General features: G+C 43.7%; 1 protein-coding gene across 21 annotated transcripts in view; it reads left to right on the top strand.

Moving 5' to 3' along the window:
- Positions 1-15,191, top strand: part of LOC142378640 (regulating synaptic membrane exocytosis protein 1-like) — a 95,947-nt gene that overhangs the window by 66,424 nt on the left and 14,332 nt on the right. For 6 of the 21 annotated variants that reach the window (XM_075463374.1, XM_075463375.1, XM_075463376.1 and 3 more), the window contains 8 exons: positions 3,874-3,963; positions 6,963-7,040; positions 7,544-7,609; positions 10,143-10,256; positions 10,609-10,715; positions 11,799-11,902; positions 12,028-12,188; positions 12,364-12,516. In XM_075463374.1, the coding sequence (XP_075319489.1) occupies positions 3,874-3,963; positions 6,963-7,040; positions 7,544-7,609; positions 10,143-10,256; positions 10,609-10,715; positions 11,799-11,902; positions 12,028-12,188; positions 12,364-12,516 (873 nt within the window). The remainder of the gene's footprint in view (positions 1-3,873; positions 3,964-6,962; positions 7,041-7,543; positions 7,610-10,142; positions 10,257-10,608; positions 10,716-11,798; positions 11,903-12,027; positions 12,189-12,363; positions 12,517-15,191) is intronic. The other 15 variants (XM_075463386.1, XM_075463392.1, XM_075463388.1 and 12 more) reach the window with 8 other exon arrangements.

Genomic DNA, 15,191 nt, shown 5'->3' with positions numbered 1-15,191 from the left:
ACCCCTCTCTGTGCCCGTCCGGCTTTCCCCGACTCATTTGTAAAGTTGGTGGGTCATTTAATGGCGACACATGTGCCTCCGCTGTGCTGCTTGTGCTCGTTGTGTTGGGAGTTTTTGTGGAAAGTTGCTTTGTCATGGTGCCACCTCCTCTGAGTGTGTGTCGCTGTTTCCCTCCGTGTCATCCAGCCTTTTAAGTGACCATTCCTCAGTCCCCTCACATGTTTTAGCTGAAATGACATACATAATCCACAGAAAATGTGTGAAAAGTTTGTCCACATGCAGCCTAAAACATACAAAGGTTTTAAATTCTGAGATGGCAACGTGTCGGCTGGCTGCTGTTTTCTGAAGGGCGGCATCCATTCGACGTGACTCAAATCCAGACCTGTGAATAGAAAAACACGTAAAGCCTAACCATGCATTCAGTAACAGTTAGATTAACCACGTACATTAGTTCTACCTAAAGCGTGTGCTTTAAACTCTTAGCTCTGACCAATCACAGATGAGAGCTCAGACTGTGGGATGAGTGCAGGATGAGTCTGGAACCTGTGAGGGTCCATTCATTCAGACGCATGAATGTTAAAATGTGCTGATGAAGATTTTTAACGGAGAGCAAACATCTAAACATGTTGTTACAAGCCTCAGCCAAGAGAATAAGTGTTCATGGAGCGTAACATCAAAGGGAGGCTGCTCAGTATACTGAAAATTTATTGTTATGTCAGTTTTTACTTTTTCAACCAGGCTGCCAATCATGATACAAACATGTTCCTTTCGTTGGAAGAGTAAGAACTTAGCTGCCAGGTGGAATACTTTCACAAAGCAGTTGAACATCTACGAATCAGCAGTGAAAGCTACACGCTGCCGTGCTCTGACTGCAGCATAATGAGCCCATGTTTCAGTTTTATTCAGTGACTGAACCTTAGATTACTTAAGTTTTGTCCGCTCAGGAGGGGGGATTGGATCCAAGAAGATTAGGTGCAATCTGTTGGTTTTTAATTGGCTTTTTATGTATGACCTGGACTCATTTAGAATAGAATGAATTGGATTTGATTGGCTTGAATTGGATGAAATCTTTGAAGTGCCCCGAGGTGACATTTGGCACAATATAAATAAAATTGAATTGAATTGAATTGAAAAGTATTTATGGCCCCAGTGAAAAAAATATGCTGCTTAACCATGACGCCATGACGCAGCAAGATATGTTGAGACGTAGAAGTCAATGTACCAAAGAATCAAAGCTTACACTGCATTTATGCAGGAAAAAGTATGGAAAACACGGTAGTTGTGCCATTTTTCAGGCTGTATTATGTCGACCGTCGAAGCTCTTTCCACTTCTGTCAGAGAGAGTGAGCTTTAATATGTTTACACAGCGTCCCAAACTATGTTGCGAGGTAAACCAGAAGCTAAAGAAAAAGATTTTTATAAAAGCAGGCAACAAAACTTACAGCTTCGTCGGATGATGTGTGACCAGAAAGGCCATAAAGAAACAGAATCTTAAGACATTTGTAACTGAATGTATTTGCATAAAGTTTGGTTGATATTCATCTTCTCCGTGACATCAGCGTAGCTCACAGCTCTGCTGCCGTCTTGGTTTTTATTTCTGTTTTGGTGGCACCGTCGTCAGATTAAAGTCGTATCTTCATGTCTCAGAATCCAAAACTCTTTGATCTCTTTCATGTAAGACTTTATCTCTTGTGATAACATGGACAAAATAAGGTTGTATAAACAGTGGGCTTCTTAGCACTGGTGTCAGGATCTGGTCATTTCTGAGCATATTTGGTCATTTATTCATATAAATGATGTGGACTAGCTTTAGGGTAAGTTTAGATGAAGCTAAAACTATGAGACAGGGTTTTGGGACTGAGTCAAGATGAATTTACAAACCATGGAAATCTGCATTGATAAAAGAGGTTTAAATGTTGCCCCTTGGATCTAAGAGTAAGAGACCTCTCTGTATATTAAACTTTTGAAGTGGTGGCCAAGAAATTTTAAATTCCAGAAATTCTACCTTAGCATTTTGCTGCATAATGAATCACTTACAGGGACAGAAACCGGAAGGCGAGTGCTTAAGAAGTGATTTGGGCTCAGATAAGCCCCCAACAACTGCTATCTGACCAGAGAAGCTTACAAAAAGATTAAATCTGTGGTGCTTTTTTTACATTGTGTTGGTTTTCTGGTACTATAGCAATTTCCGTGGTCAGATTATAGTCTACAGTCCGTATCTCTGCGATGGGCACATGGGTTCCTCTTCTTCTGACAGCATATTTTTGTCTTCCATGTGAGAGGAGGGCGGCAGGGTGCAGGAGGCATCTCATCTGAAAGCAACCCGAGAGAAATGGGAACCTTGCAGGAATACGATTTAAGACATCTCATCCCCTGCTGCACAGAATGTAGCTTCCCAAATTGAAAGAAATATCTCCTCCGAAAGAGATTTCATGTCCTCGTGAACTCTCTGGAGTAGCCTGACGGAGGCTGATCTGGAACTTTAGAAATATTTTGGAAATTGCTGGTATTAGAGTTGCAGTGAATGGACTAAAACATGATAAAAGCCGGTTGAATATATTCAGCAGATGTTGACTGTTCAGTGTACTCTTACCTCCTCTATCATCCACATCTGAGTCAGCATCTGAAAGACAGAAATCCTGTCTATTTCCAGACATTTTGCTCTGTTTCTCTCCGCTCTGCTTCAATCCTTTTAATGGCGCTCCTGTACATTTTATGGATCTGTTGCAGCTGGCTCTCCTCGCCACGTGCTGCACCAACAGCTTTCGATCTGTAGATTGTCTTATATAATCAGCATTACATGTGATCCTCCCATACATATGTAGGAGGTCAATCCACAAGAGAAACTATCTCTGTGCTCTTACATAATGAATTCCTCACACTGAAGCTGCAGTCCGGAGGCAGTTCATGTGTTCATTTGCAGTGTGTGGTGTTTCTGGTAATCACCAGCATCACGCAGCGGGCAAAGTTTTAATCTAAAGACCATCTGAGCTCAGATTTAAAAAAAAAAATAAGCTTCCATTTTAGCAAAGATAAAGTAGAGGAACCATGTTTCATGTTGTGATGTGGATGCTCGTCCCCTGTGTTTCCTCCCCTTCACTTATTCAGCTTTTTTCTGTCACACGCATGTGTCATTTTTGTTTTCCTTTACCTTCCTTTTGCATGCGGGTCTGTCCCGCCTGCCGTGGCCGGGGTACCTGGTGCACAGCTCCACCCTCCCCGCATGCCTAAAGAACAAGCCGCCCCACAGGCAGGAGGGGGGTGGCACCTCGCCTCGTAGCATCCTCACACACCGTGTGCTCAGGTTCACGGACGAGGTCACGGTTAGGTAAGAACGCGCCCCCTTCGCACATCGTCATTTCCCCCTTATCTTGTCCAAAGAACTCGCAGGTTTGCAGCATTAAACCTGAAATATTACATGCACGTCATGTGATAACACAGAGCCAGCCATCTGTTCAAAGTCACTGTTGTCACAAGCATGATGTGACACAGGACAAACATGCATACATCACACGCACTCCCAAAACCCGTCCCCCTCTCCCTCTTAGACCTGGTTCCCATGGCAACTCACCAGCCTCCCATCTGAGCGCTCTCACAGTGTATGGCCACGAGGAATGACTGGCTGTGACAGATGGAGATGTAGCATTAGAGCCATTACATGTTACCACACTGTCTGATGGCCTCCCTGTTTCTCTCTTTGTCCCTCTGTCTTCTCTCATCATTTTACGTCTCATTATCTTCCCTTTCCCGGCCTCCTCTGTGTTCTCTTATGTCATCCTCCTCTTCATCGCCTCTGTCCTTGCTTTACTCGTCTCCGTCTGTTTCTCCCTCTGTCTTTACTTCTCTCTCTGCTGCCGCGTCGTGGCGTTGCAGCGACCTGCAGCCGTCGTTGGACAGAGTGAGGAGTGCGAGCACCACTTGTCTGAGGCCAGACACCAACTTTCACTCCCATGACAGAGACAGGTATCAGAGGAAAATTTACACCGTTCATGAATCGAGTGAATTGAATTTAGAACAGTGGTTATTCGGGTTTGCATGATTGACTCGTTCAACATTTTGGGTTTTAGAATGCCGCATGTTTTCACTCCAGTTCATGTCATTTGTCCCTCTCATACCGACAAATTCTGACTCTCAGCTCGCTGACATCTGGTCAGGAACCCTTGGGCAAGACATTTTAACACACTGAGCATCGCTTTACCTTTTTTTTTTTTTTTACGTAACATTAAGAAGTTGGACGGGTTGAAGGGTAATAAGTCACCAAACTTCCAGCCATGAGACCCAAAATAGGGCTCCTAAATCCCTTCCCTCCTGGTATTAAGAAACTTTTCCCATTCTGCTTTTTATTGTAAACTATATTATTCTAAATGATACACAATTCTAAAATTTGATCGAATTACAGACAGAAGATGGGGCATCCCCAATTGTTCAGTCTTAAAGGCTGCCAATGCTGCATTCAATGTGCCTTGGAATTGGGATGTTAGAAAACAATATTCTATGCAAACCTAGGAAAATAACATGGCTGCCTTCAGGTTTCCTTAACTGCTTTACTATTAACAGATTCTCATCAAAAGTCAAACAGTTCACATAACAGAAGAAAGAAGTGAGCTAAAATGCTCTGAAAGTACTTTGTCTGATATTCTATCAGATCAATAACAACAGGTGATATATTTTACGTGTAGGTGATGAGCTGCCTTTTTGGAAAACTGATATAAATGCAGAAATCACGGATGACAAATCTTACCTCAGTTACCAACTCTGAAATTCTATTTCCCATTAGCTTTGTTCCTCTAGGTCTAGGACTTTGGAAAAACTGAGTTTCCCATGGTCAGTGAATGCAGCATGAGAATCTGTGGCCACACCCCCATTTATCAGAGACAGCTGTGCATCAGCTGACAGCTGCTCTGTAAAGGTGCATGTACAACAAAGAGGGGCTCAGACATGCTTCTTTACTTCTCTCATTAGACTAAAACACATTTGTACCTTTAATACTTGGTTAGGTTTATGCTAACACACATAGGTTACCACATGTGAGATGGTATGTACCTCCCTTCTACGAGGAATGCACCGATCTGCTTTTTTCACCTCCGATACGATACTTGAGGCTTTAGTATCGGCCGATACCGATACAGAAAAACAGCGAGGAATTATGGTAACAAACGGTAAGTTTCATTGTGTGGAAAAGACTGGGATCATTCTGTTGTGCATGGCAACATCAGACTTGACTTAAACATTTCTTTCCTATTTTTTAAAAAAACAAATTAACAGATATAAATGTACTGAATTACTTATTAATTCCAGTAAAACAATCTTAACCATAAAAAAATATAACAAGTCTAACTGTTTCAGTAAGTGCAATTAGGGATTCAAATCCAATGTATAACAAAATATTGAAAAATAGAGGAGCTATCGGTACCGATATCCGATCCAAATATCAGATCGGTGCATCCCTACCTTCTACCATTTAAAAATGTACTCCAAGGGGTATGTACTCCAACTCAGAACCATGAGCCTTCATGTGTTGTTCATACATGGCTGAAGTAATTGCTCACTTTTATCAGAAAGCATCTACTTCAGGGGTTCTCAAACTGATCCGTGAAAGGGCCGGTGTGGCTGCAGGTTTTTGTTCCAAAACTCAGTTTTCCGTTTACTGCGATTCTACTGAGCTAAGAAATCCTGTATCCTTATAAAATTAGTTTTTTACTCGTCAACAGGGAAGAAAGTATCCAGAAATGCAGCATAGTGTCTTTTTATGTCGCTTCCAGAGAGCCTTGTGGCATAGTTAGTTAGTTAGTTATAATTTCCAGGGCATTTAATACTGCCATTATTGTGATTTGACTTTGGTGCCCTAAAACACTCGTGCCGCCAACACCATCCTGGATCAATGGGGTGAGGTTTGAGACCACTTTTGAAAAGCCTTCCTTATTGATTTGGACAGATTTAAAATACACTACATCATCATGTTGATCCAGCGCTTGTTTTAATGATGCTAAAGACTACCTCTCACATTTCGTTCTGTTGCTATGCATCCTAACGAATTGTTAAAAAAAATGACCTCCCGTCGTCTTTTCCTTGACCTCATGGAAAACATCATTGGGTTGAGGAAAGGTGGTGGGAAAAATTCTTCGACCCAACTCACACGAGCTGTGATGTGGGTCTGCAGCACCGAAACTGCAAATGTTTCATAGATATTCTACAAAATATGGTCTAATTCAGTCTCATTACACTGTTATAGGAAAGGAATAACATATAAATCATATTAGAGATGATATAGAATATTACTCTATTATCAAAGTCCGTAGCTAAAAAGGGAAAGAAGCTGTTATAAGCTCCTTCTACCCATCCCCCTTTCCTCATATTTATCCACATGAATCACACTCTCTCTCATAAATGATGGCCCGGTGTTTCCTCTGCTAAAGGAGATAATCAAGGAAGCATTGGAGCTCCTTTCTGTCGTATTTAGAGAATTCAAACAGCTTCGATCTCGGCTGCTGCTCAGAAACTTCCGGCTCATTTTACTCAGAAAGGTTCTTATGTGGACGATTAAACTGGAGCATATTACTTTACAACACAGAAAAAAACTATAAGCTTTTTTCAGCTCAGCGACTTACTATTGTTTTTGCACAGTACATCACCGTTGCATTGTGGGAAGTTTTTCTCGCACTGCTTACACTCTGTGGCATTCCCCAGGAAATGATGTGCACACTGCAGGATGCAAATGCTGTTTTAAGGTGCTGAACGGCATAATAATGTGAAAGTTAAGCAGCTTTGTCAAAGTAAAGTTCACTGTGTTTACTGCTGTGTCAAGTAGTTTGTGCACATGTGCTTATTGATTTCTCACGTCTTTGTAAACCTTGTGCTTGATGTAAAAAAGAACATTTCATGGCTTCACAGCCTTCATTAACAATCTCTCCTGGTGTTCCCACCCGGGAATGCTCATCCTCCGCCCCCTCCGCCCCCTCTAGGTGCTCCAACTCTTTGCCCCGCAAGACTCCCCCAAGTCCCAGGATCTTAGTAGAACATGTGGCCCCTGAGGAAGACAGGTACACCAGGCCTGCCCCCTTCTGCCATCCTCCCACCTCTTAGCAAACCTCTACTGCTTTGCTTGCTGGCTTAAATTTCCCTGACTCCCCGTCTGGAAGCCTCTCCCGCAGCCTAGAGCTCGCCCTCTTTGTAATGTATTCCAGATCTTGTGACCGGCGCTGTTTCTGTCCCCTTTTCCTGTGAACATTTGTGGTCCATGGCGATGTAATCCCATTTCTATTCTGCTGCACCTGCTTCTCTGCTGAGCAACTGCCCTAAATATCCCCACTTCTTTGGCTTGAAAACACTTTATTTGCTGGAGGAAAAATGATATTTGACTACATATGTCATTCTCAGTTATATTGGCTTTTATAAAGCACACAAATCCAAGTGAAGTCATAGCATCTGAGCATCTTTCCAACCTTTCAGCCTGTACTCAGTCTTCATTTTGTGGGTGGCCATTTTCCATGTCGTGTTTGTTTTTCTTCCTCTCTCTCTCTGTGGCTGCTGTTTGCCAAAGCAGGCAGAGTATCAATTCATCCAGTCCCAACTGTCCACGGGGCAGCAGAAAAAGCCTGGAGGGGGACAGGTAAGATCCATCATTCATCCCATCACTCACTCACCTGATTAGTTACCTTCATCCCTTCACTGTCAAACCTGTAACAGTCTTTTTTTCTCCTTTGATGCTGATGCAGCCTAATGTGTCGACTATTCATAAAACAATGCAGAAGCACATCAGCCGTGAGCACATGATGATACAGAGTTTTCTGTTGTGGGGTCTTTCACACCTTGAGAGTCGTTACACATGGACTCCTGAGCCCATGTGGCTGTATTGATCATGGTGGCATGATGACGGTTTCTCATGCAGTACTGCCTGAGGGCTCCCAGCTCATCCAGCAGTGCTTTCTGTCCTTTGCCTTTCCACAGTCAGTGGGGTTACATGGCACTGAAAGGATCAGATAATTGGCTAAATTACAATAAGACTGAGTTATTAAGTTCATGTAGACACCTTAATCTGACAAGAAATTGGATCTGATCGGAATACTCGCGATCGGATTAAGACTAGTGTTGTGACGTTCGCGAACGAGCCGGTTCTTTTGAACGGCTCTTTGATATGAACGAAGGGAGCCGAGTCGCGGCGGCGCGGGAGCCGTTCTATTTCTGGTTCTTTTTTTTTTTTCTTTTTTTTTTTTTCTTTCTTTTTTTTTACTCTTGCGTGTTTCACGCAGCTCCCAGGGGACATCTAGTTGCGGATTCCCCCTACATAGGACAACTACGAGTAGGAGGGGTAGGGCGCAGGCAGCTTGCACGTGCCCTTCACATGAGCAGTGAGTGTCTGAGTGAGCACTGACACTTCTGTATGGGGGGGAGGCCTTCGTGGCGCGAAAATAAGCGCCTCAGCGGCGCCACGCCGACAGCGCACACATAGAACGTGAGGGAAAAGTAATATAGGAATCTAGTCAGACAGTCAGTCACTCATTGCTCGCAGAAAGGGAAGCAGCCAAATTTGTTTCGAAATGAGCCAGAGAAAGAGGAGCAATAATGGGACCACTTTTCAGCTGAGGGGGATACCAAAGCTAAATGTAACTTATGCATCTTATGTATGATTTCTGCCGCATTCCCAAATGTGTGCAGGACTTTGCGTTTGTGGAGTAACCAGAGACGGTCAAATAAGACTAAGAAAATCTTTTGAGTAACCATGGGTACGAGCGGACATGGCGGAAATTGATTATAAGCCTAAAATACTTTAAAAAAAAAAAAAAAGAGCCAAACGAGCCAGTTTTTTGAACGGCTCTTTGAAAGGAACGAGCCATAAAGAGCCAGATCCCCCAAAAGAGCCATAAATCCCATCTCTAATTAAGACCCCGAGATAACTCGGTTGAAAGTCAAATTAAACCTGCTTGTAGATGGTGAAGCATCCCGGGGTCGTGACCCGGAAGTCAAAGGAGACGATATTACTGTTGTTGTCTGAAAGAAACAAACAACGCGATGGAGAATGCTCCGTTGTGCATCTCGCTTGTGCAACAAGCAGCTCATCACAGATCAAATGTAGAGGGACGTAGCTTCCTCTTGCTCTTCGTTCTCCATCTTTCTCCAATGCCTGAGTTTGTTGTTGTTGTTGGTGGTGAAGAGGTCAACAGGAAGTGGCTCTATTAGCAATAGTTGAAATGGGTACAGCGCCACCTATCATACCGGGGTATGACATGCTTTGAGCCTATGATTCGATTCATTCACCGCCATATATCCAAGGATAATTACCCTTGCTCAAATAAGGAGCAGCTCAGTCTTATTGTAATTTAGCCAATAATCCGATCCTTTCAGTGCCATGTAACCCCACTGAGTGAGATTTTCCCAGGCTCCCTGAATCTTTTCACAGTATTCTGCTCTGTAGATGCTGAAAGACCAAAGTTCTTTACAATCTTACTCTGAGAAAAATTTGCTGAACTTATGGATGATTCTCTGATCGAGTTTGGCCCAAAGTGGTGAGCCACGACCCATCCTTGTTGGAGAGACTGAACCTTTGATAGATGCTCCTTTTATACCCAATCCTGACACCCTCACCTGTCACCAGGTAATCTTCTGATTGTGGAATCCTCCAGGATGTGGTATAGTCTCTAAATCTTTCCATCTATCATGGCCTTTCCAAAACTTTTTGGACTGTGTTGCAGTCAAAATCTCGAACATTAAATCTCGAATATCCAGTTTTCTTGGTGGGGACATTCTCAGACAGGAGTGGCACATTTCTCACAACACCTTGCTTATGTAGCAGTTGGTGATGCATTTTAAAAAAATCCGGCCTGTGCCGAGGTTAACTGAACACCTCACATCCTGAATGTGCACAGTTCACTCTCAAGGTGTAAATGACTCCAGAAGAGTTCAAATGCCTCAAACTCCTGACAAGATATTTGGAACTGAGGAAGAAGCGCAGAGGAGAACAAAAACGAAGTCCTGGTGCTCCCTTTTTGAATCACTTAATATATATTGGATGACTAGCTCACACTTTCTGCCAACACAGCATACACACTGAGCCATGAAAAGAGCACATGCTGTATTATTTTGCTCAGGTGCCGTTTTCTATCCGTGGTTTTAAGTTTATATTTCTTTTTATTTGCTTATGGCAGTCGAATCCAGCCCACCTCTATCCTGAGGGGCAGTAGAGGGAGAGGGGGCCCTCTGAGGCCCTTCGGTCAGACAGTGCTGTCAGGGTCCTGTCCTAACTCACCACGACTGGACAGGTGCATGCTCCTCCCTGTGCTACACCTCTGCTCCCCTGTGTGCTGGTTTCCTCCTCACTGTTAGATGTAGCACCACTTTTATTGATCCTCAGATTCTGCTCAGCAGTGTATTTGTGTCTTTTCACATCTCCAGTAGTAGTTTAGGATGTGTCTGCGCTGTATGTTAACACTCTGAGCCGCTTCCTTCACTTTCTTTCTTCCTCTCCTGATGTGACCTTTGACCTTTACTGCTACAGTCAGTTTGTTGCTCCTGTGGTTCACTTTTTAACAGAAGTAAGTGATTTATAGCTTCTGAAAGCTGTCATATCTTCTCTTTTCCACCTGCTTGTGTGTTTTTGTGGCTGTTGCTCAGGGCACACCCTCACGGCAGCTCTTCTCCTCCGACGGGGACTCCCTCATCAGGTCGCAGGAGCCGGCAGCTGCCGCAGCTCCCTGCAAAGAGCAGCAACATAGAGCACGGTGTGTTTGTTATACCTGAAATGTAACCTTTAAACTGTATTACAGCTCGTCTCTGGGCCAGTTTGTAGCCTGAACTCTTTTGCTTTAGTTCAAACAGAAATAATCCAACTTTTTTAATGAGGAAAAAACCAAATCAACCACTTTTATCTCTGAAGCTTCAGGTAATTGTTCTAAAACATCCCCAAAGTCAGTTGGTAGCGGCTCCATAGCTGTGACCCCCCCAAAAACGAGCATCCTCAGGCTCTATGGATAAGAGACACAACTGAAATACAATGAGTCTCCGGGCCAGAGTTGGATCTTTCCATCCTGCAGCGTGGAAGCAATTTTCAGGCCCAAAAAGTCCAAAAAAAGCTGCTCCAAGCCCCACAAATGATTTTATTTCACATGATACACAAGATATCTGCCAGTGAATCAGTTTTTATATGATAGAAATGTTTCATTAATATTTTATAATTATACAATTTGGATTTGGAGCAGCAACAGTTTTGTTATGTTGTGTTTGTTGACGCATTGTGAAATACAAATAAAGCACAGCTAATGTTTGGGCAGGCCAGACATGTCACACTGAGGTCCATGTCAGCTTAATGTGGCCACGTAGACACAGCCACCGCAAAGGCTGATCAGGTTTAGAGAGATTTTTGCAACTCAAATGTTAAACCGTAATTTACATTTCCTAATAATTTGATTTGTTTTAATTTAATTTAATTCATATTTAATTTTACTTGCCATTTGATTTCAAAGGGAATCTAACATTAGAGGTATGACTTCACTCCCCATCATTTCTGGATCAAAAAGCATTTAAAATGAGATTTATTTAATATTCAGCAACCAAATAGATCTAATAACTTTTCAAAGACAGATATATATATATATGTGTGTGTATTTGTCCCTTTACTAACAACGAGGACATGTGACCCTTACAAAGCACACGCACATGGTGTTCAGTGCACTTCATGCTCCACCTAGTGTCAGGAACCAGATCCTGCAGCATCAACTCTGCAGACACATCTGCGACTTTTTCATCTACTTATTTTGTTTTTATCTCTTTCATCTCATCCCCTGCTTCATTTCTTTTTGCCTCAGTCCTCGCGGCAGAGGAGCGAGCCCGACAGCCGCAGAAGACTGTAATTTCCTACCGGCCTTCAGCATCCCACGACCCCGGGACGGACATCAAGACCAAGCGGGAGGTCAGCGCCTCTGATCTCCAATCGTCTCTTCCGCCTCGCTTTTCGAGTCATGTTTACTCTGTATGTATATTTGTGGTGCTCAGTTCGAGCTGAATGCGACCTCCACCTCTCGTCTCTGTCCACAGATGTACGCAAAGCAGCGGCCCAGCAGCGACAACATGTCGGCCAGATCCTCAGACAGCGATATGAGCGATGGCTCAGTGCTCTCCCGTGCCAGCAGTGCCTCTCGCCTCAGTAGCACCAGCTACATGTCTATCCAATCAGAGCGGCCCGGGGGTGGACTCAGGTCAGTGTTCTGTGCAGTCCACATGACAGTCATCAAACTTTTCCATTTAAGCTTAAATCACCTTATTAATGCATGCTAATAATCTTTTTTCTTGCACGCTGCATGCTCCGTCTCCTCTGTCCACACACTCACATACAAACACACGCGCTGAACGGTGGGATTAAAACAAACTCAGATCAAAGTCATTAGAGGATGAGAAGAAGGAAAGGAGGATCTCGTGGGGGGTTGACGGAGAGGAGGAGAGGAGGAGGGCAGCAGGGAAGAGACGCTTCTCTGAGGAGTTGAAGCGCAGGAGACACACTGTAACAGGAGACACCAGGGAGTCCAGGTAACGATGAAGCTCCGCCCCCTCCTCCAAGCATCCCCTCAACACACACTGATGACTGCAGATAGCAGCAACTTCTAACTCAAGAAGACTTTTTTAACTGATGTGCAGTCACAGCAGGGGAGCATCTGGTTAAATATATTTACTTTGTTTTATGTAGACTTAAAACATCACAAGGAATCCTCCTGAGTCTGACAAAACTAGTTTTATCTGTCTGCAAGAGCTTCTTTAGGTCTGACTTTTTATGACATCCTTATCTGAACTTCTTCTGGACAGACAGTTGTGATAGAAAACATTATTAAATACAGGGTTGTGGTAATAAAACCCCTAAAAAAGCTGGGACAGTGTATAAAACATTGATACAAAATGCAGAATGCATTGATGAGAAAATAATGAAAATCCTCCATTTAACTGAAAATAACATTTGAATTATCTGCTCATTTGAATTTCATGAAGTTGTTTTACTTTCCATTATAATTTGATCCCATGAAAATTCAGTGAAATACTTTAATAGAATTCAAGAACATGACTGCGGGCCCACACTGTCTCCATTTCCAAACAGGAAGGTTGGTTTACACTTTTAAAGCAGAGTGGCATTAGAAAAGCCCAAGAGGGCTGCTTATTTACACGACTCCTGCTTATTCCCCTCTGAAATGAACCATGTGAAAACAAAACAACATGATATCTGACCCCGAGTCTCATTTAGAATAGATGGAAAATAAATAATGACAGGCTGAAATGTGCGCGTTCCCCAACTTGTCTAAACATTCGCTGGGTCAGTGCTCTCGGCGTGCCAACAGTCGGAAATGATCTGTGCTCTGGGTGAAGGTGGGCGTGTGGTCAAAACGTCTGATTCTTGTCGCTCTCCTGGCAGAAGTGGTCCTCAGCTGTGATTGGAAGGCTTCAGATCAGTGCACTCCGACTGTCACGGGACGTTTTTAATCCCAGATGTTGCATTATCCAGGTTTGAACAGCGACGTCACCCGGCCCAGCATACTGACGTTTTCACCCAGCGGTGAGCTCAGTGTTGAGCTTTTTTAATGGAAAATGTTTGACTCGGGGTTAAAGACTGAAATGTAGACTATGCCTCTTTTGAAATTGCACATTTGATCTGAGCTACATAGTTTGAAAAATGTGACCAGCTGCTGTACCTCGTGCTTTGGAATGGCTCTCTTGGAGGATTTTGGCTTTCTTCCACTCCAGATGTGTTTTAGTGGTGACAGATTTGAACAGCAGGCAGGTCAGTTCAGCACCTTGATTCTGCAGAATGAGGTTTGTATTGCTGAAAAAAGCAAGGCATTGTTTGGTTGGCAGCAAAGGTCGATTCAATGTTCAGCCTGTGATAAAGCTGCCTTCACAGAGGTTTCTCATGCCACTTGGGCACTAACTCATGTTCATACCGTCACAAATGCTGGATTGTGAACAAATTGCCTCTAAAACTCTGGATGCAAAGTGCCACTTTTCCACTTCACCTCATTCCATCTTAACTGAGCTCAGGCCCTGAGAGGACAGAACGATTTTTAAAGCTGGTTTTACATGTTTTTACCACATCTACTGATACACTGAGCGACCTCAGTGTCACAGCAGAACATGTAATATGCACAAAATAAACAAAGTTATCACCAGATGATGCTGTCAGTCAACATCAGATGTCTCCCAGTCCCCACATATCAGGACTTCGCTCTGACCCTACTGCGTTCTGGAGATATGGATAAATGTACCAATTGCATGTGTTCTGGTGAAACTTGGCTCTGCTGGAAGCATCGAGCGCTGCCTATCCGTTTAAAGGAGAAAGATGAGACAGTGAAGAGTGTTGGGAGATTGACACCCCTGCTCTGATAGCATTTGGTAGCTTGTTTTGCCATCTTGGGAGCAGTGTGGACTGGCACTGCGTTGTGTGTGGGGGCTGATTTCATAAAGATCCCCAACCTTTAACACTGTGTTGGTTATTTACTGGAAAATAAACAACTAAACTAAAAAGATAATGAAGTTCAGCTGATCTGAAGCAGATAGAAAGAGAACATCGTGTGCACCCTCACAAACATACACAGTCCCGGCTGACCGGCAGCAGGGCGCTGACAGGGACAAATGGCCCTCTCTCAGGGGCCCTCAGTGAACCAGCTGGTGATGGAGTGCAGCTTATTAGCTGGTTAATGTATTGAGGTCGAGGAGGAGGAGAGAGGGGCGGCGTTCTTCACAGCCTCGCAGAAGATCAATCCAAACAGTCTGGTAGGAAAACACTGTCTGTGCAGTCAAGAGTGGAAAGACATGTGTGTCTTTGTTCAGTTTATAAAGAGTGGGAGCAGATAAATCCTCACAAGTCAGAGCCAAAAGTGCGTGGACAACCCTGACAACATACATCAGCAAGCTTCTGGAACACCGGCGAGGTCAGAAGAGTCGGGCTCTCCCTCCCCGTTTATCCTGAAGCTGAGGATTGTGTTCACATCAGAGGTTCTGATGTCAAAACTTCACCAAGCTGACAGATTCTGTCAGATCTCTGGTTATCTCAGGTCGTGAAACCACTGAACGGCTTACAGGGAGGTTTCATTTGTAGCCTGGTGATGTCGAAGCCCTGCAGGCCTCAGGTCAGTTTGCACGCAGAGTAGGATGGAAACGTTCACGTTTAGTGGATCCTTCTGCCGTTGTGTGAGATTACATTTACACACTGAACCCGTCTG

The sequence above is a fragment of the Odontesthes bonariensis genome, chromosome 4 (assembly GCF_027942865.1).
Source record: "Odontesthes bonariensis isolate fOdoBon6 chromosome 4, fOdoBon6.hap1, whole genome shotgun sequence".
In the NCBI taxonomy this organism is placed as follows: Eukaryota; Metazoa; Chordata; class Actinopteri; order Atheriniformes; family Atherinopsidae; genus Odontesthes; species Odontesthes bonariensis.
The sequence above is the reverse complement of the archived record's forward strand: the minus strand, read 5'-3'. Positions and strand labels throughout refer to the sequence as shown.